Source organism: Diorhabda carinulata, chromosome 5 (genome assembly GCF_026250575.1).
Source record: "Diorhabda carinulata isolate Delta chromosome 5, icDioCari1.1, whole genome shotgun sequence".
NCBI lineage: Eukaryota > Metazoa > Arthropoda > Insecta > Coleoptera > Chrysomelidae > Diorhabda > Diorhabda carinulata.
Window position 1 is genome coordinate 19,582,136 of NC_079464.1, and position 22,382 is coordinate 19,604,517.

General features: G+C 32.8%; 1 protein-coding gene across 3 annotated transcripts in view; it reads left to right on the forward strand.

Annotated features, from left to right (window-relative positions):
- The first annotated feature begins 2,438 nt into the window (after nucleotides 1-2,438).
- The window catches only part of LOC130893839 (formin-2-like), a 49,959-nt gene continuing 30,015 nt past the window's right edge, over nucleotides 2,439-22,382 (forward strand). For 2 of the 3 annotated variants that reach the window (XM_057800255.1, XM_057800256.1), the window contains exons 1-3: nucleotides 2,439-2,582; nucleotides 8,760-9,674; nucleotides 18,148-18,318. In XM_057800255.1, the coding sequence (XP_057656238.1) occupies nucleotides 8,981-9,674; nucleotides 18,148-18,318 (865 nt within the window). In that variant the 5' untranslated portion in view covers nucleotides 2,439-2,582; nucleotides 8,760-8,980. Of the gene's footprint in view, nucleotides 2,583-8,759; nucleotides 9,675-15,377; nucleotides 15,644-18,147; nucleotides 18,319-22,382 lie in introns of those variants that run through there. The other variant, XM_057800257.1, reaches the window with a different exon arrangement.

Consider the following 22,382-nt stretch of genomic DNA (forward strand, 5'->3'; position numbering starts at 1 on the left):
TTTGAATGTTTTTTTTTCGGCTTCCACTGAAGTTTTTAATTAGACTTGTTATTTTTTTTATGACGCTATCAAGTAACTGCGAGCTACATCTAGAAGAATGTGGACCATGTTCATTTTACAAAGTAACAAGACTTTAGTTAATAAACACTCACTCAGCATAAATTTTATTATAAATAAGGATTGTTGCGAAATACCATTCAATGAATTTATTTGATTCAATCGTGAATTAAGTTATTTCATTCATTATAAAATTGTAAAAAAAATAAATAAAGTTGTCTAAAAATATTAAATCAGGTAACAAATATATAATTTGGGCTGTTTTTTATGAAATTTCAAATAATATACAGGGTATAAAATTATATAGCGACTAATACTTGTTGGATTTCCATACAAGATGCCCTCGACCTCTCATTCGGAGATTTATTAAATTATATATAAAATATAAATTTCAATATTTGAAATAACTTCAAAAAAATTATTTCCTATTTTTTTGTTTACTTCACTATTTACAGAGTGAATACAAATGAATGAAGACTTTCTAGAAACCCACAGCTTGAACACTGTAGAGCGTCGGTCTAGGTAATAGCAGAAAACTGCAGTCTTTCAAATCCAAAAGGAAAATTCGAAAGTATGGGAATTCGTGCTATAAATAGTATTTCACCCCATCTGCTTCCTAACATTATACGGCCTTCTTTTTAATGACATCACTTTCAATTTAGTAGCATTACAAAGTTTCGTTGATTTCGTTGACTCAAATTACGAGTAGTATGATAGACACGCCAAAGATCAAGTAGAATTGCAAGTTGTATGGATATAAAACCTTGTTGGAGATTCAACAGAAAGTTTATCTGATTAAGGAAACCATCTAGTCATTTATAGATACTAAAATTACTCTGTAAGTCAAATTTGGCTGCATCAGATACAATTATACCTTCTGCTTAAGAATTCTGTTGGATAATTCACCACTCCGTCTGAATCCTGATGGTAAACTGTATGGATTGGAAGCTTGTTTGGGATTAACCAGAAAGTTCCTCTGAAATCTGCTGATTAAGGCAACATCCTAATCATTTATAGATACTAAAATTACTCTGGTAAGTCAAAATTGGCTGCATCAGATACAATTATACCTTCTGCTTAAGAATTCTGTTGGATAATTCACCACTCCGTCTGAATCCTGATGGTAAACTGTATGGATTGGAAGCTTGTTTGGGATTAACCAGAAAGTTCCTCTGAAATCTGCTGATTAAGGCAACATCCTAATCATTTATAGATACTAAAATTACTCTGGTAAGTCAAAATTGGCTGCATCAGATACAATTATACCTTTTGCTTAAGAATTCTGTTGGATAATTCACCACTCCGTCTGAATCCTGATGGTAAACTCTATGGATTGGAAGCTTGTTTGGGATTAACCAGAAAGTTCCCCTGAAATCTGCTGATTAAGGCAACATCCTAATCATTTATAGATACTAAAATTAGTCTTTCACACAATCATGAATCTTCTTTCATATTGAGGTTGTAAACATCAGGATAGTAGAATAATTTGAAAGTTTTTGATACTGATAGAGAACGATGAGTAGTTCTTTATTATGTTATTAAGTTGTTAGAGACAATGTAATGTTTGATTCGGACTTAGAATCCTGTAAGGATAGGTCAAAATTAGTTGCATCAAATACAATTACACCTACTGCTTGAGAATTCTGTTGGATAATTCACCACTCCGTCTGAATCCTGACGGTAAACTGTATGGATTGGAAGCTTGTTTGGAATTAACTAGAAAGTTCCTCTGAAATCTGCTGATTAAGGCAACATCCTAATCATTTATAGATACTAAAATTACTTTTTCACACAACCACGAATCTTCTTTTATAATGAGATTTTAAACATCAAGATAAGAGATGGATATGGAAGTTTTTGATACTGATAAAAAGCAATAAGTACGAACATCATCTAAATTAGTTGATTTGGTATGTCAACACGTAGGAGACGATATACGAGGGCAACTCAACATTGGCTACCTCAAAATAAGATACTATTTGTACCAAAAGAAGAAAATTAGGAAAAATTACAGCGTAGAATTTTAAAAAAAATACGCAAACAGATATTAACGTCTTCCAAGACATAATGAAACATGTTGGCTAAAAATTATGCCCAAATAAGGAGGATGAGCCCATCAATTAATTATATTCATCAAGATTATTAGTTATAGAGCCGTTAATTATGTAACTTGTGACATACGTTGTGCTGAGAAATAAATATAATTATTGAAATAACATGTCTTGTTTCTTTATTAAGTTAAAAACTTTTCAAACAACCCTCGTAGTTCCTCCCATATATCAAAATTGATACCAAATTTCCTTTTTCTCGATTTTGTTTGGTACACTGTAATTTCATCATAAAAATATCTCATATTACTACACTAACTAAAAATATCAAACATTGATAGTGATGGAACAAACATTGATAGTGACAATGTACATAGTGTTTTCGTTTGTAAGATCATCACCCAAGTTTAATTATTATTATCCGTGGCTGTGTGACAGTGATTCAAGTTGGAAACATTGAAAAAAAATCCTTTAGAGGTAATTATTTGGTTCAATATTCTTTTAAAGCTGTTAATTAAGAATATTCAATATCTTTTCGAAAGCTCTTGAAACTTATAAACTAATTCAATCTTGTAATTCTACTTATAGAGTGAAAGCTAGTACCTGCTAGACATATTTTTTTTACATGATCTCACTGATGTAGGAAACAATGTTTTGGGGTTGACTAATGCTGCCTTCAGTAGGTATCAGATAATCTAGAGGCGTAGTACACACGTTAATTTATGGAAGCTATAATTTACACAGAGTATTCAAATGACCATTCCATAACAAAGTCAATAGTTAAAAGGGCAAAAAAACTATCGTCCGAAGGGCACAACTCTAAGAGGATGAGAGTCATTAAAAGATGACCCACGTACTGGAGATCCTGTGACGGTTCCAAGGACTTACATGGGAGAACTGCGTCGAACAGAATATCCACGAGGACCAAAAAAGTGTAATTTTATCAATTATAACACTATGGTCTTTTGAAATGATCTGAGATACAAGAGATATTCCATGGAAGATCATGGTAGAGGAAATTCCGTGCCAAAAAGTTCACGGAAAGCACCAAAAAACTCTCGACAATATTTTGAGACTGCTACCATATCTGATATCTTTTTTATTGACTTGATTTGATTAGTTGCGTCAAAAAATAATCGAAAAAAGGCGAGGCAAGATCAGCCGCGATGTGCGCTTGCTTCATGTCAATTCTCCAGTCCATACTGCCTCGCTTTCGAAAGCTACTGTACATGAATATTGCATAACAGAGATTGAACACCCACCATATACCCCAGACCTAGCCCCGTTCGACTATATCTTGTAAGATATTTAACAGTGACGATGAAATTAAGCAGACGGCGTACGAATATTTTTACACTAAAGACGCATCATATTTTTATAGTGACATACAAGCTTCAGTTGGACTTTTTAGAAAGTGTGTGGAAATTTATGGAGAATATATTGAAAAATAATCACAGTTTTTTTTATTTACAATATTTCTATATTAGGCAAAGAACTCATGGATCGTACTAGGTGTGTTATACTGTTCCACGTATAAATCATAATTTTCCAATTAAATATTGGTAATTATTTAGAATTGGGGCTCTACCTCAAACTTACTCAAAAAATTTTTTCGCGCATATGGGGTTTGTTTTTTAGTGCTCCGAAAGTACTTTAAGGATGGGGGAGGTTAGGATAGGTTGGGTTAGGATAAGTTAGGTTAGGTTAACTTAGGTTAGGTTAACTTAGGTTAGGTTAAGTTAAGTTAAGTTAGGTTAGGTTAGGTTAGGTTAGGTTAGGTTAGGTTAGGTTAGGTTAAGTTAGGTTAGGTTAGGTTAGGTGAGGTTAGGTTGGGTTACGTTAGGTTAGGTTAAGTTAGGTTAGGTTAGGTTAAGTCAATCGTTGAAAGCTCATCGGGAAACATGTATGTATTTCTTTAATTTAATATTATAGGTATCAAGGCCGTGACAGTTATGATGGAAAATATGTGTCTTCCCCCTTAAAGTACTTAAAGTACGGAGTACTAAAAAGCAACCCTTGACATTTCACGTTTGAATAGTCAAATTCTTAATTAAAAAGAAATTTCAAATATTGTGAAAGTTAAATTTCAGAAGTAATAATTTACTTTTTTGAAAAGATTATATTATATTAGCTGGTGATTTGAACAAGGAGTGTTTTTTTCTAGAATTGTTTAACAATTTAAAAGAAAACAATCATGCTGAATAAAATAAAGTGAGATATGATATAATATATGATAATTAATGTTTAGACATGTCTGCTGGTAATTTAAAAAAGATGTTGTCAAACACTCCATATAACTTAAGTATTGACGCGTTTGAGTACATCAAAATTTATATGAAAATTATGCTGCCAGTTTGCGGATTCACTCAAAACAAACAAACAACATATCAAAGAGAAAAAATGGGTCTAAATAGCTAAAAACTGTCTAGAAAATACAATTTTCATTCAAATTTATGAGCAATGCGGATTCCTTATTGTCACCTATTGATGTGATTTTACATTTTACATTTGTATATTCAAAATCTTCATAAAAAACTTGATTGCAAACTCAATCACAAACAAGATTTAATGGATTTAATTGGGTGGATACTGGATACATGGGACATCTATCTGTAAAATCTATGTATAATGTAGATTATTATCTCAGAACTCATATCTAAATTCACTTACAAGCAAACAACAAATCAAAATGAAGTGAAAAATTTAATACGAAGCTTGCTATTCTCTCCATTTGACAGTTCAAAAGCGTTTTTATTTGATATGATGTATGAGAGCTTGAATGGGCTTGTCTTAACTTCCGCGATTGGTTTTCCTGATTTTTTCAAAAACTTATGGCAAACAAATGCTTGTATACCATTTCGATTTGACAGTACTACATTGCTCAAATGAAAAGGTGGTGACATTCCAAAAAAAAACATATGTATAGATCCATTATTTGTCGCCTGTCACGATCTTTTGAAGCACCGTGATTGAATTATCTCAGCACTTCTTTGCAATAGTCGACAGGAGCTTCTTTTTGAATGATTGTTAAATTATGCGGTATACAAAGCGAAACAAATATTTTTGACAGCCTAATACTCATGCAAGATTGATTCTGAAAACCATCGAAATACGTCGGAAGTCATAAAAAAACATCGCAAGCAAATGTTTCAAGTATCTGTAAACAACTCAAATAGTGACAACACGTTCTAAGTACGTTCACCATCAAAAATTTCATTATGTCAATGTCAGATTTGACGTATTAATATCAGTGTTGCCATATCTTAGAACTTACACAGCAACTCTCGTGACTAAAATGTTACTTTGATATCAAGATCAGACACTACTTGTTTCAGTAAAATTCGCAGTTTATCATAAATATGGATGAAGTACTTTGAAGTTTTTTTTCTTAAAAAATCGTATACCTTTTTCACAATTTCAGTATGTTTCTTTTATATCTCTTCATACTCTTTCCCTTATACTTCTTGGTTCTAATTATTTATTAGTGAATATCCATTTTCATCTAAAATTAGAAATAGTAAAAATCATTTGATATGAACTTTGTATTGAGTTCCTATCAGCTTTTATTGCTCCAGTATAGTATTGACATCATTTTTCCATTAGATAATAATGCGATAATGAATTAAACCTCCATAAATATGCATTTGACTAACGTTGAATAATTTATATTTATTTTAAGCAATGATATCATTGAATTATGATGATATTAAGTATCCATTTGTAAACGTATTAATGTATATTTCAAAAATATTCAAATGAAGGTCTTATTGTGAAAGAATTTTATATTGTTATATAAAATTTTGAAAGAGCTGTCTCGAGGCTACCGAATGATGGATGAACTGTTTTTTTTTTTTAATTTACCGATAATAATCTATGGTCCAACCAATTTAATATTTGATTTCAAATTGTACCAGTCCTTATACCACCACAGTATCATCAGCAAAGCTGATGATTGTCTCATTTTCTCCAATAAAAATATATTATTCATATATTCTCATAAATAGTGAATAACAATGGGCCCAAGACCGTTCCTTGAGTCACTTCACATGTTACTTTTTTTGTTATGCTCATTTTATCTTTTATTTTGATCTGTTGTTTCCGATTTTTCGGATAATATATATAAAAATATTTGTTGGACCTTTCATTCCTAGATCCTCTAAGGTTTCTACCTACTTTAGGGTTTGGGGGTGTAAATTCTATTGTCAAACTAATTCCTTATATATATAATTTCCAGCCGTATCTAGCTTGGCCAATCTTTTCGCTTCGACCCATTACCTTCTTTCGTGTTTCAAGATTTTTCCTAGCTTGTTGTACTTTCCAAAATCTTTTTAACTGACACTCTGCTGTCCATCCCTTTCAGGCGTACCACCATTCTAATTATTTGGTTTCTAAATCTCTGTTTTCGAGTTACCTCTTTCACTATTCTAATTTAATTGGCATAGTTTTTACGGAGATTTGTTTTATGTTTATGGGCCCTTTATCTATCTTCAATTTTATTTTCTTGTTTCTTACAAGGTATTGAAAGTCCCTATCTTGTTCTATAAGTTCGATCCCAGCTTTGATTTCAACATTTTTTTTACCTTTTACCATAACTATGGTTTCCTTTTTGCTCATTTTCATTCCGTTTTCTAGCAATATTTCGATCCAGTTGTTCACATTCTGCTATGATCATTGTATTATCTGCAAAAGTGCTTTTTGATATATAAATAAGCTCTGAGTTGTGTTAAATGTATCTACTATTCGCTTCTGAAATAATTTCGAAATGTAATATTTCGAAAATATATTCTGCTGTCAGTCAAAGGAGAAAACAACTACTTTCTTGGCTAATACCTCGACGAATATTGAATTACATCTCCTATGAAGAACGTGGCGTCAATCGACCTAATGTCTCACAGTTGCAAGGAGGAGTTTGTAGTCATTTACTAGTTTCGACGTTATAACGTCTTATCAGATTGGTTTAACAACCCTCATTCGGGCTTGAAACCCGAACTAAAGTGAGGATGGCGCCAGTTAGCGTTCGCTGTGGAATGTTTAACTACATGGACAAAATAGCGACGCTTTTTGACGTTGTTTTTAGTTCGGGCATCAATGGTTAAACCACTCTGATGAGACGTGATAACGTCGAAACTGATCAATGGTTACAAACCCCTTCTTGCAACTGATAGACATTGGGTATGCTAATATCGACAAAAATGTCTATTGACGTCACGTTCTTCCGAGTAGATGTAATTCAATATTCGTCGAGGCATTAGACAGGAAATTAGTTATTTTTTCCTTTGGGAAGGTTTCCACGGATAGGATTATGAGCAAAAGAACTAGGTTTACAGGTTGAACCGCATTGGAATTTTAAAAATTCTCGATGTTTCGGCTTCCACTTTAGAGCTATTATCAAGAGAAGGGTGAGGATAGGGTGGTTATTCGTTGAGTGGAGAAGTGATCCGATTCCGTGGTTTCAATCTGAATACTCCACGCAACGAATTATCCCTTTATCTCGGTTGATTCCAAGGCCTCAATCTGCCCATTTTCCACCTTTCACCGAGGAAATGAAAAAATGAAACAAAAATATGAAATGTTTGAAATAGAAAATAAAAATAATATGCTTACCATCAAGAACACTGTTGATACTAACACACTCACTGCTGGTCTTGAGCTAAATTAGCTCAGATTGAGTTCTTTTAAGCTAACCCACTCACTACTGGTCTTGAGCTAAGCAAGTTCAGATTGAGCTTTATTAACGCTAACACACTCAATGCTGGTATTGAGCTCAGTTAGATTAGATTGAGCTCTTTTAACGCTAACACACTCACTGCTGGTCTTGAGCTCAGTTAACTCAGATTGAGTTCTTCTAACGCCAACACACTCACTGCTGGTATTGAGCTCAGATTGAGCTCTTTTATCACTATGTTTTTCTGGGTGGTCAGCCCTCATTTCATTACTACAGCTTATCACATGTTTTTGAAACATCGACTATTGTTCTCGTAGATTTTGCGTATTTTGTACAATCTGAGCTTCCCATCTATTATTTGGTTTACCAGGCAATATTTTCTTGTTCGGTCTCCATTCTATAATTTTCCTTGTACGCTGCCGTTTTTTCATTCGTTCAATGTATTCGTATGATTAGTATTCCTTTTGTTTTAATTGTGTTTACTGTATCTTCATTTCTAAAATATTTTTAATCTAATAATTTATGAGTCCTCTATACTCATTATTCACAACATTATTATTTAACATGGACTTAGCTATTAGATGTTTATGATTGTAGTTTAGTCCTAGTTTGCCATGTGAGACGCTCAAACTCGTGTATTAATCGGAAGTCTTCAAAGTCTAGTCTACACTAGCGGACTACATAAAGAACTAAATGAATTAATCAACTTTTGCATTTTTATATGGTGTTAAATTCATCTAAATTTTGATTGATAGATGACTTTATTTGAATATAGGAATAAAATATGACAATGACAAAGGAAAATGTCAAAGGAAACTTCAATTTAGAAAATAGTGTTTGTTGATATTTTATTTATTTATACACTTTTTCGGTACACTAATTTTTTTTGATATGATTTCTATTGTAATTTATCACTAATTATTTAATAGAGTTTATACGATTAACATATAATGAAATGACAATGAAAATGAAAAAATATCTTTTTCCAGGCCTTGAAGAATATAAGAAATGATGGAACTATCGATTACTCCATTCAGACTTGCGTAGTAACTAGGTTAAAACCGCATCAAGTTTCTCTAGTCACGATGAAAATGTTAAACAAAATCCAAATGCTGTGAAGCGCAAAAAACTGTGGGAAAGTGTTATAAAAATGTTAGAAATGTTGTTTATTTACGAGTATCGTTACAAGTGATAATTATTGTTAAATAAAATGGGAAATTTACAAACTGGTGACACAAAATCCTCGAAAGGTAAAATAAAATCGAAAGTGAAATTGGGAGCAAAGAAAAGAGGTAAAGTAGAAGATGATTTTATTTCGATAGTACAAGAAGATACTATCCCAGACAATATAATATCGGTACCTCAGAAAGAAATATTGATAAACGACCTCGAATCTGCCAATAATAGACTAATCGACGACACTGGTCAAAATTCATATTCTAACAAAAAAGTTAACGATGTTTTCGATCAAATTAAATCTACCACACCTCAGTCTAGTTCGGAATCGTATTTCACAGATCCCCAAACGCCTGTAGGTGTTACTATCGATAAACCTACGAAATTAAACATAGATTTATCCAACGGGAACGAAACTTTTTTGCACAATTTAACTTTGAATAGTTTCAAGTTAAACGAGTACAGGGCTAGACATGAAGAAGAAAAAACGAAAAAATTAAATAAATTAGGTGTTTCGAAGACTAGTCAAATTAGTTTAGATAGTGAACTCAATGAGTGTTTCGTATCTGACAATGTCGAAATTGTCAGTCAAATTCACGAAGATAGCGGATTCGCGGATTATTCTTTGGAAAAGGAAGATAATTCGAAAAATAAATCAAGATCGACTGATGAACAGAATGACGTTAAACAAGTAGATAAAAAAATGTCTGACGGCCGTTCAAATAATGGTAAGTCATTTATAATTAACCTATCGTCTATTTATATGTTCGAGAGAGTAATAAAACCCACTTAATAATCCAAAAATTTTCATGAATGTACCTGATCTAATACAAGTTTACGTTCTTTTATAACCATAAACAAAACAGAAAAATGGAAAGACCAAAAGCCTTGTGTAATTAAAATTACACAGCCGTATCTTAAGATCTATTGGCCAATAAAAGCTAGAAATTTTGTCTCATTTTCATTTTCAAAAATCTCATCCCGACAAATTTCACCTAAAATACAATTTTAGGTTTTTCCATATAGTAACGAGAGTACGATTTCCGTGGCGCCGCGATTTAACCGATTTGGCTTAATAAGGCCAAAATAAATCGAAAATGAGGAATTAAATGTTTTGATATCTCGCTTCGTTTTCGAGATATCGATACTTATAATATATCGAAAGTTATAATAAAACGTTAGTTCAAAATTCACTTTATTGAACAGATGGCGTTCAATACTTCGTTTCAAATGAATATTTTATCACTTCAAATTCAATATGAATGTTGTAATTCAATAAACAACAATCCAACTTCAAGTATCGATATCTCGAAAAGGAAGCGAGATTTCAAAAAAATTTTATTCTTCATTTTCGACTTATTTTGGGTCGATTTACAAAATGGTATAATCAAATCCAGGCCGCACGGAAATCGTACTCGTGCCCTGAATTGTGTATTCTCAACAGTTTAATTTAATTTAGTTGCAACTTGCTGTGCAGTCTATTGCGATTATCAATTATTTACAGACAAACGTTTTTTTCTATCTATCCCCTCGTTTTCCTGGATGCTTGTATCAGCAGGTGATGAATTTTTTTAAACACTTAGATGCCAAACTTCAATGAGAAGTATACAACTTCCTTTCCCGCATCTCGTCCACTGGTTCTCCTGGATAGCTATGTCTTCCCTCCAGGTCCTTGAGGGTCTTCATCGTCTCCTTCTATTCTGCGGTTGATACATCAATGCTTCATCCTCATCAAATGTCCGTATCAGAGTAGCTGCTGAGTCTGTATTCTCTCTTCATTTTACTTTGATATCTTGCACGATCTTTTAGTCCATATCCACAACCTCTATATTATCTGTCTATCTCTCGTTTGATGAAATACAAAGAAATTAGTAGCACTCTTGGTGCTTCACGAAAAAAGAGAAGAGAAAATGGACAAGTTGAAGAATAGAACAATATGGAATGATCATGCAACTCATTGTGATTATTGGTTGCAACAGTTTGTCTTCTGATTTGTATTCGAAACTAGTAGCTCTACTTTAACCGCTGAGTTTTATATTAAAATTATTCTTCATGAAGATGAGGTTGTTCAATTGTACCTTTATCTGTTTGGAAATTGAAGCTGGTTATTTACACAAATTTATTTCTTCTTTCATAGAATACTAGGTATACGAAAACTTCGGCATCTCAAACTTTTTTTATTATGACTTTGAACGACTGACGCTTATCATGACTTTGAACGAATGACGCTACCATGACTATCCCACTATGTCCATAGAGTAAAATCCTCATCGCACTCCATAGAGGAGTGCCCGAATCACATGGATAGAATCAAGACGTTTTTGTAAATGTATGATGAGGTGTGAGTATCCAAAATCGGTCCAATCTCCATTTTTTTGTGAACATGAATCGCATAATAGCATATGGTGAATTAAGTAACAAAATCTGTGCTTCTTTTATTAACTTCTGGTTCTGTTAGCAGATGAAAAAATGATTGTTGTGTTGTGACGTTAGTACTTCTAGATGTTTCACTACTTTTTAACCCTAGTCATGTAAATGTATGGTATAAATCTGGGATTTATGAATCTCAACGGAACACCGTATTTTTTTCTGTAATACAACTATGTAAAATATTAAGTGGGTCATGATAATATGAAATAAATTCATCAAGTCACATCGAATGCCATATAGTAAACAATTTTTTATTTATATTATGTATAATTCATCCTTTGAAGGTTGAAGCACAGATAAGAAAAAAAAACAGAAAACTGATCTGTATTTATCTTTAAATTGCGTAAATATACAATTACACTACTCATTAATAATTTGATTTTATTATATTGTCAATAAATATAAATATTCAGTATTTGGTATGCTTCGGAACGTAGTGTATTCATTCTGATTATAGTCATTTATTATGTAGAGGTAATGCATTTTTGTTATAAATATATACGTAATTCTTTGCCTCCTAGTAAATAGAGTGCTATCCTAGAGAAAAGTCTCAACAAGCTTTACACCAAACTCATTTTATTATAGTAGTGCGAACGACCACTCATTCAAATTGTTTTGAAAAATGTTTCAAATTGAATTCCGCGTTTGACTAGATAAGTATTAGTACTGTAAAGTTTTTCGTATTAATTTACACTCTTTCCATTCGTGGGGTGGATTAATCTCTTACGTTCCTAATTTATTCACACCCTTAACTTATAATAATTTACGTAAAAATTCACTTAAACAATTTCTACGATTAGTTTAATTAATTCGTTCTTTTCACTACGGCTATTTATTTAACACTAACTAAACTGCGCTACATAAACTTATTTATACACAACAAAGTTTTAGAACAAAAAGAAACAAAAGAAAGAAATCGAGTTTTCTAGAAATTATTTGAAAATAATATTGTAATAAACAGCTTCCTATAATAAAAAGTTTATCAAAGGCGCGTCCACGACTTATAAAAAATCAAAATGTAGGCGCCCCGCGAATTCAACGAATTTTAAAATTCCATTGTAGCTGGACAGGGCCGGTCTAAAGATCCATTTCGTGAGGTTATTGGTAATAATACCAATACAAACATAAAACAGAATGGTGGCTGTTTACGGTGGATGGTGTAAATCATTTTAAACAATTGAACATTGGTTTCTGTTGTATCGCTAGGAATTAATACAAAGGCAGAATCGAGTAGAATGTTGTGAGCAATTTTTAGGACTTTGTCGCCAAGAAAGTATAATCAGAATGATTGTGACGGATGATGAAACTATGGTCTCTTATATTATGATTTAACATTCAAAAGACATTCTATGGAGTGGCATAGGAAAAAAGCAAAAGTCACGAAAAACACCAAAAAATAATGGTAACAATATTTTGGAACTTCGAGGGTATTTTTTTGATTGACTTGAAGGAATCAAATACAACCACAAACTTGGTATATTACCTTGAGTTACTGGGACAGTTGCGACATAAATTATCAAAAAAATCGTTGCAATATCAGCCGAGGTATGCTTGGTGATAATGCTACAATCCATACTGCCTCGCTTTCCAAGACTACTGTATACGAATGTGGCTTCATATCACCTATATAGCCCTGATTTGGCCCTGTTCGACAATTTTTTGTTCCTGTGAAACCACATTTGTGTATCGTGGTCGATGGAAAAAATGCAGTGTGAACTGAAGCATCATTATGAATCAACCGCGCACCTCGGTTGATTTCGCCGCCCTTCGATAATCAATCCTCTAAGTCTAAGTCAGAGTGACATATCGCGTTGTGTTTGATTCCTTCAATTCAATCAAAAGGCTACCTTCGCAGTCTCAAAATATTATGGATATAACTTTTCGTGAGCTTTTTGTTTTTCTTGGCACTGAGTCTCTTTTCCGATGTCTCACCATGAAATCTCTTTTGGATGTCGGATCATATTTCATCACCGTTACAATTGATAGAAATATACTTTCTTGCTTTTCGCATCAAAACTCTAAAAACACCCACTTTGCACTCATACATAATGCTCATTTAGGATCCTTAGAAAACTTGTTTTAGAAACACCAGTATGTGCTCTTTAATTTTCAGGCGCTGGTCACTTAAAACAATTTCTTCCACAATTCAATGTGAGAGTAGGGAGTAGCCACCGGTTGCAGGACCTCCCACACGTTGGCCACCTTCTAATGATTTTCTTTCCCAGAGAAGTAATCGTAAACATGCTCTAATGCCTGCGTGCCTATCGGACAGAATGATGGTCTCCTGTTTGCAAAAGTTCTTCTCTAGGCTGAACTGGAGACATTTTCCAAAAAAAGTGAAGTCAGTGGTCGTTTTAGCGTTACTGTAATAAATTGAATCGAATCAGCAAGTTGGAACTTTGCTTAAAGCTTTTTGAACCTTGCCACTGACGCGTTCATAAGATTTTTGCGAAGATACTTTATTAACTATATAGACCGCATTACTTATCTTTTAACTAATTATGTATGGATGGATGGATTTGGGGTCTTGTATATACTGCGACCCAAAGGATCTATGGTGTCTCCTATCCTTATAGCAATACTGGAGAACCCAGTGCTTACATCTGGCTCATCAATCCTACTCCTTCTAAAAAATCTAGAATGTGGGATGACATTAATTTCCAAAGATCTTCGTTTTCTATTTCATACGCACCCAAGTGTACTGCTCTAAAGTCTCTTAGTGTGTATCACACTTCGAGAGAATGTGGATAGAAGTTTCCTCCTCTGTGCAACAAAATCTTCACGCCGCGTGATCTGCTAGGTTCAGCTTCTTCAGATGTTTGTTGAGGCTCTGATAGATCTCTTGTTAGTATTCGTAGATTGTTCTCACTTGAGTTGATACATTCAGTAGATCTACTCTGGTTATAGTTTCCCAAAAGAGTCTTTGCTTGTATCAGCCTCTATAGATTGTCCCAATAATTGGTTTTGCTCCTATCTACTTTATTTTTTCATTGCACTGTAACTAATACCACCGATGGATTCGGGAAGAGCTTTACTGTCCCCGCTTTAGCGAGCTTATCAGCTATTTCATTTTCGTTCCCTCTGGTGTGTCTGGGAATCCATTGCACGATAATTTTATTTTTCTTGCCTAGCTCGTTCAATTTTTTTAGGTAATCCCAAATAAGTTTGGATTTTATGATATCAGAGCTTAGAGCTCGGACAGGATGATGATTTCCTGATTTCCAAAGTTCCTTTTTAGATTGAACTGAAGACATTTTTTAATTGCATAAGTTTCTGCTTAAAAAATGCTTCGTGAGCTGCCAAGTCTTTAAGAGTATTTGGTTCTGGGCCCGTACATTCTTATTCCAGTTCCATCTGCTGTTTTTGATTCATCCTTATATCATTTAATGGCATTTCTGTTCATTTTTTATATGGTGTTTTGATCCCATTTGCTTTTACAGTTTATTATTGAGGTGAAGTTTTTCTCAAAGCTAAACTTCTTCGAAGCAACGTCCTGAAGCATGTTCCAGAGTTTGTCATTATTTAAGAACGAGTTTTCTTTGATGATTCCGTCTCTGTACATTCTAAGTGATGTTTTTTCTGCCACGTTTTCCAGTACTGTGTAGAGAGGAGCAGATTTAAAATCACTTCTGACGCAGCTGTTGGGGATGTTTTCAAGGCTCCGATTGCACAAAGGCAAACCAGTCTTTCTACCTTGGAAAGATTGTTCTAGTTCCTAATCACGATAGAAAACTGAATTTTGAGGCTTTTTTCACAAGCTATATTTTTGATAGGTTTAAAGAAGGTTGACGCATTTATAAACATTTGTTCCGAGGTATATAAAAGTGAAAATTTTCTAAAATATTGTAATTTTCAAACAATATGTCACAAATTTTTCTCCGCGTGGTTGATTAAGTTTCTCCCTACTGCATTTTGTATTTAATTTATTCATTATGATGTTAATTAACTAAAATTATTGTATTGTGTTTCATTCGTTACTTACTATTCCGGTTTCTGTAGTTAATTAAAGCAGTAAAAATAGTTATTGCGTTATATCGAACGCGCGTCACGGTTGCTATAGCACATCAATTGAATTTTTTTTTTCAATTTTTTTTTCGTTGCAAAGGCCAACGAATTTTCACCAGAACATGGATAGTGTAAGGTGATTTGCGTAATTGCTAGAAAGTGATAGTATTTGTGATGTATGAGCAAAACATTAGTTTCGTTGTTGTAAATTCTACTATGGCAAATCTTATTAACCGAGCGTTTGGTTTATTGAAATTTAAAGGTATAGTATATAGAACAATATACATTGATTACTCTGTGATGTCATTTGTCGTCGGGAAAACAATCAGTTTTCAACTAAACTTAAAGCCAAAATGTTTAAAATTGTATTAGCACATTTTATTCAATTTAACCATTTAACACCGATTGTTCAGATACAATTTTCACTAGCTTTATTTTTATTAACTTCCCAGTTATAATACAACCCAAACAATATTAGAGAGGTAGATATTAAGTAATAAGTATTATAATTGAAAAAAAGGAAAGGCATGTAGATTAAATATCGAAGGATGCATCCCTTCTAAAGTTAGACTATTTTTAGTTTTTCTGTATTTCTTTTTTGACATTCGATAGACCTGCATCCTCGTGAATGGTTTCAATGTAAAATTTTTGCTCCAATAGGAATCCAATGACACCAATCGAGTTATCAAATTGAAGACAACCAAACAGTACAACGTTATACTGAAAACATAACGTTGTCATTGCTACATATTTCGATTTTGTGGTTTCAAATATTTATTATTTCAAAATATATTGATTTGGTTGTTATACTGACGAAAATATTAACAATAATAATAGTAGAATCAAAGTTATAGAAAAATACCGTTTACAGGAACAAATTTGTATGGAAAGCATTTATGTAATGTTAGAAAGTAACAATTAGATGAAAATCGAAAGAATTGACATTTATTTTAAAGGATTAGACTGTGAACATGTACAGAAAAGATGATAAAGAGTTTAAAGAAACTACGGTTAAAACTATGTGGAGCCTAACAAGTTAACTGTTAGGTTATAAAGAAATAGAAGTTATCATTCACCCATTCATAAGTTCGATAGCATTAAATTTCGTAGAAATAACGAAAATGATAAATTTATCAATTGAAGGGCTGCAACGGAAATTCTATAACAGAGTCGTAGTGAAATTAGCTTGGCGAGGTGGGAGTGCTACTGCTTGCTTGACTGACTTTTTTTGTGTCGAATCAAACAACGTAACAAATCGAATTGAATATAATCCTGTATTGCACAACTTGCCAAGATGGTTCAAGAATGTGTACTGAGAGCTAATTTCCAATAAACAAAAACGATAGTAACGTTTCTCCTGACAGATTATTTGAAAAATGAATGGCTTCTTTCTGGTATTTCAAATGAATCAAAATTATTTTTGCGTAAGACACGAAAATTTAATTCTTGCTTCCAAATGACGTCGTTTGGAGCATCCAAAGTTTGTGATTTGTCATCTGATGGTCGTAATTTTGAGACAACATTCAAAATTCAAGGCCAGGTATATAATAAAATTGGATCATTGATGCCAATGCCAAATGAAGATCCAAAATTTCTTCAGATCTATTGTAAGGTCAATTGTAAAGAACGTGTAACAACTCGATGCCGGTATAATTTAATTGAACAAGCAGAAGAGAGACCAATTGCTGCTAGATACAGGTGTAAAATTTTGAATCCTGTTGTAAATTGAATTTCTTTACATGTTGATATTTTTGTACAAATATTTTGAGTGAAATATTTTGATTTCCACAGTTCTCAAGTTTACTTTCTTGGACTTACACCCGTTTAAAAATCCGATTCATTTGACTTTGTTCTATGCCTTTTTGAATCCATTGTTTTGAAAATAACAGAGGTAACTCTAGTTAAATGGCTGTCACTTTTCTCATAGTCTCTTGAAAGTTGGTACTTCATAAACGTCATATGGATTTGACAATGGCAGCTCCATCTGCGTGTCAGTCACACGACTTTTGTGGTGATTTATTATGAAGACTTACTACACATTGGATTGAATCCGTAGAATTTTTTTAGTATTAAAGGCTTATTTTTGTTAGATTATCCAATAAACAAAGTGACACTCCTAAATACGATTACGGAAAAAAATGTCTTGTTCCTTTGTCAGATCGAGAAATTTTCGGCCATCTCTTGTATATACACTACTGTACTTTATGATAATTTAGATTATATTGCTGATATTAAAACTTTTCATACATAAAGCTTCCTTCAACGAACTTCAAACAAAGTATCATAGAGCGGCTATATGATCGTTTGCAGGCGATGTGCGATTTAATGTGGATATACTCAATACATAAGTTTTTTTCTTTCTATTATCTAAAATTACCAATTCCAATAGGTCTTCTTAACACTCGTATAAACCCCAATTTAGCCCTCTACTGTACATAAAATTTAACTTCAATAGCATTGTCGTATGTATCACCATATATGCTGTGGTTTTGACAAATCATCATAATGACATTTTGAACTGGTTCTGTTAAAAATGTCATTCTGCAGCATTTCCAAAATTTTCCCATTAAATGTTACAAATGAAAGATACGGATGGCGCGACTACAACAAATAATATAAAAATAAAAAAATATACCAATTTGAAAACATGGAAAATACTTTTATTTGTATATAAAAAATTATCTAGTATTTTAAATTATTGTATGAATTTGATGAACGTTTGTTACCAACGTTACAAGGATTATTTATATTATTTAATAATTTCAGATTATAAGAGACATACCTCAGTTCCTTTGGACATGCCAGTATCTGAAGACCACGTCAAATTGAACAAAGCATCGTCTTTCACATTGAGTAGGATAGATCTGGAAGCCAAAATTACCAAGCCAAAATTTGTTCCGGAAAAGCTAGATTTTCAGTTATATGAAAAATTTGAAGGTAAGTTTCATTGTACCATGATAGAAATAAATTGGGCAGTTTTTTAGTTCAGTTGATATAGATTGATATAATTTCTTCTATCGTCGAATTCTGTTTATATAATTGGACATGTTAATCTTCATAAAAATATAAAAATATCGTTTGACATATGTAGAATAAACGTTTTGGAACATGGATGGCGTCTTTGAAAATACGCTTCTAAAAGAGCTGTAGATACCAGAGAAAAATTCTAGCCAGCAGAAATGAAAACAGGACATGATACCGTTTCTATCAGAAATAGAGGATGCCCAAAAAGAGTAGTTGCATCTGCACATGTCAGGAACTCAGCTATACAATAGTCATTAATGCAAGGGGATTTTGAATATACACTCTACCAGTGGACTATGAGGTGATGACCTACCAAGTCACTTTCATTAGAAAGAAAAAACTTAATCTCAAGCCCATCAATTTGTATTGGTATGCCATTCAGCTAATAACATCTGGGACTTCCTATATAGATATTAAACTCCTCTAGAACAAATATAATTAAGAAATAAACAGTAAAGCCACGAAGGGATGAAAGTGTGCATATAATTCAAAGGAAAGAAATGAAGTTGTAATTTGCTGTAGATGTTACTTGTTGAAATGTATTGGGGAAGTAGTTTAAGGTGCTCTGATCATCTCATGAATCAATCTCTGGAAGTTACAAGGAGTGGTCTGCACTGGAAATGATTCTTCTTCTACCTCTCCAAATATTATTGTCTTCTGACGAAACATCGAAAATTTCAACTTCAAGATGCTCAATCATTTAAGGTTTGAAATCTTCTCAAAACTATATGAAATCATTGAGGAGCTGGAATTGATAAAATTTGAGATATGTCTTCCGACGAAACATCGAAAAGTTTTAACTTTGAGGTGCTCAATCATTTGAGGCTGGATGGCGTGGTTCCGGGATGGCATGCAAGAAATTCGGGAGTAAGCAGACGACGTGAAACTAAAGTTTTTTCATACTACTATCTGAAGGCCATGGGTGTGTCGTGCCCAAAGCTTAACTTTTACAGAGACAACCTGTATGATCTAAAGATAGCAGAAATGAATTTTTTTTCAATCGATTGTTCAACAAAAAAAAACTCCTTGTTTAACTCGATAAAATTAATGGATTGGTAGATATGTACATGCCACGGAAACCGTTTGCCATAAAGAGACATTCTGACGAAAATCATCATAAATTGTAATTATTAATTGAAAATACTCACAGGAGGTATTAAAACACAATAAAATATTTCTAATTGAATTGCATACTGCCGAATATTTTGTTACTTACATAAGGAAAAAAATGAAATTTGAAAAAATTTTGGTATTTATTCAGTGTAGGTTGCATATGCCCGATTTCCTTGAAATTCTAGTATGTTATATATTTTTTTTATGCTGAAAAAGAATATGTATATATGTTGAGCGCAGAAAACATTCGTTTAGATAGTTTTTATGGTTTGAACATTGAAAAATGTACACTATCTTGAATAGTAGATATTTTGCAAATACTTGATGCTGGAGAGGATTAGGGGCGGGAAGGGGGTTGTTCTGTTAAAAATTTAGACTATCTTTTAACACCCCGCCCTCCCGCTCCGAATCCTCTCCAAAATTAAATATAATTAGTTACGACTAATGTAATGACACAAATCAATTTCTAACAATAATCATTTATTTACACGTACAAATAAACATCAATTTCTATTGGATACGTGACATTTCTTCAATAAATACTTCAATTCTATTTGAATATGAATAATTTCTTTTAAATAGAAATAGTGACGATAATGAGATCTAGGTTTTACATAACGAGGTATGCTATCACGAATATCTCGCCAAAGTCGCTCAATATTTTGAGTATGAGCCTAGCCTAAGCTAACCTAACCTTACCTATCTTAACCTAGCCTATCCTAACCTAACCTAACCTAACCTAACCTAACCTCGATAAAGTATGTGAAGGAATAATTTCCGCGCCCTATATTAAATTAATCAGCATAATTTTCTCCACAACATACTAAAATTTCAAGGAAATCGGGCGTAGGCAACCTAAACTAAATAATTGCCAAAATTTTAGTTGGTTAGTAATGACACAAATCCACAGAAAAACAAATAATTTAAAAATTATTATCATGGCATTCATTTGGAAACTAAATTTGTTCAAAACATGAAATTGAAGAAATTCATAAAATCTTCACGCAATTCATCCACTTCTTATTTAACCCAAATAACTTTGATTAAAAATAAATAAGCGCCGAATGATTAATAAAAATAGTTACAATATAAAAAAAACGCGAGGTGCTTTGTAAGATAATCCAAAATAACTTTTTTTATATAAGAAGCAAGAACAAGATGGTAAACTAAGTTAGTCTATCTAAATCATAATACCTAGGTGACCAAAAAAATTGTAAACTACACAACACGTTCAAGATTTTTTTCAACATACCGTATTTCATATTAGCTAGTGTCTTTTATCTTATCAGCATATCTATAATTAACACGTTGAATTCTAAAAGCGAAGATTATTATCCTATGACTGCTAATCAATATAAAACATCAAAAAGAGATACCATATTAGTAATGGAACATTCGTAATATGAAGTTAACCATTTATTGTGTATGTGAAAATTATAAAAATGGTTTCCAAAAACGTAAATCTCTTTTTGGCGTCAAAAAGATTAACCGAAGGTCAAAATTATGCAAATGTTTATATAAAATTGAAGCAACATGTGAGTAAAATCGAATATTTTCATTTTTCCACTCATATTTTATAATCTATAACAAACGAAGTTGTCTACGGAACCAAATTCAACCAATTCAATTTAATAATTGAACTTGTGATAGTAGATTTGGAACCCCTCAATCTTCTCCATTACTGCGTTTGATTGATTTTAAATATGAAGTATCATAATATAGAAATTGGGTCACTAATATCGCCACCAGTAAATCCCATCCGACGATGATATGTACGTGTTCAAGCTATAATTGTGCTGTCTTGTTGCTGCACTGAGGATGCTACATATTTCTATCCTTTCAGATAGTACAGGATCTCTATCTTCTATTTCCTACGTCCCTAGTTGTGACGCTATGAAGTTTTTTGTAGTCCCTCATAATTCGAGATAATATGAATAGATGTTTCGTCGCATTCTCTGCTATGCCTAACGACTTCGGGTGTTCTTGAGGAAGAAATCCACCAACAAGACTCCTGTTAGTATTCGTAGATTGTTTTAACTTAGGTTGATACATTCAGTATATCTTTTTTAGTTATAGCTTTCCCGAAGTAACTGTCTTAACCCCATATACTTTCTTTTCTCTATTCTACGACGGATTTATCCACCCTTAGAGACGAGTCAAACGATTCCGTATCCTATTTCATTCCCCTCCACTCCAATTCGTCTTTGAATCCATTGAGGCGTAACTTTATTGGTCTTACGTAGCTCATTCAACTTGTCCTGGCATTCTCATACCAGCTTGTATCTTATGAGTTTGAAACTTAGAGGTTACACTCTTATTCCCGTTTTGTCTGTTGTTCCGGAGCGAACTGTATACCTATTGATGACATTCACATGTAAGAAAACCCGGATTGAATCTATGACTACTATAAAACATGGCAAATCTGTATCAATATATAGGAAACCCAAACCAGGAAACAACGTGGGTGTAGCGAGAGAAAAAAGCACCTGGACCAAAGACTGATATTTAGGTACACTCATTATACTAATCACAAGGCAGAAAATCAATTTTACGTAATTAATAAACACCTCTTGGTACAACAAGACCCAGGAGATTCACTTAAATTTGGGATGAAAGAAGATGCATGGACTACTTCGCTAAAAGGATCGAAGAGCTGTATACCAATCCTAATATGCAGTTGGGCTGAAGGACTAAGTGAAGTATGAACATCCAATGCCGATGAAACTGCTGTTCATAAACAAGAAGTTTGATCACATTTTAAAGAGTTTGCTTATTTATAGAAGATTAGCAGGTTATCGAGTGGGAATAACTTTGACTTGATTTACAATTAGTATTAATAAGTCAAGTGAGATTTTGTCTTGGTT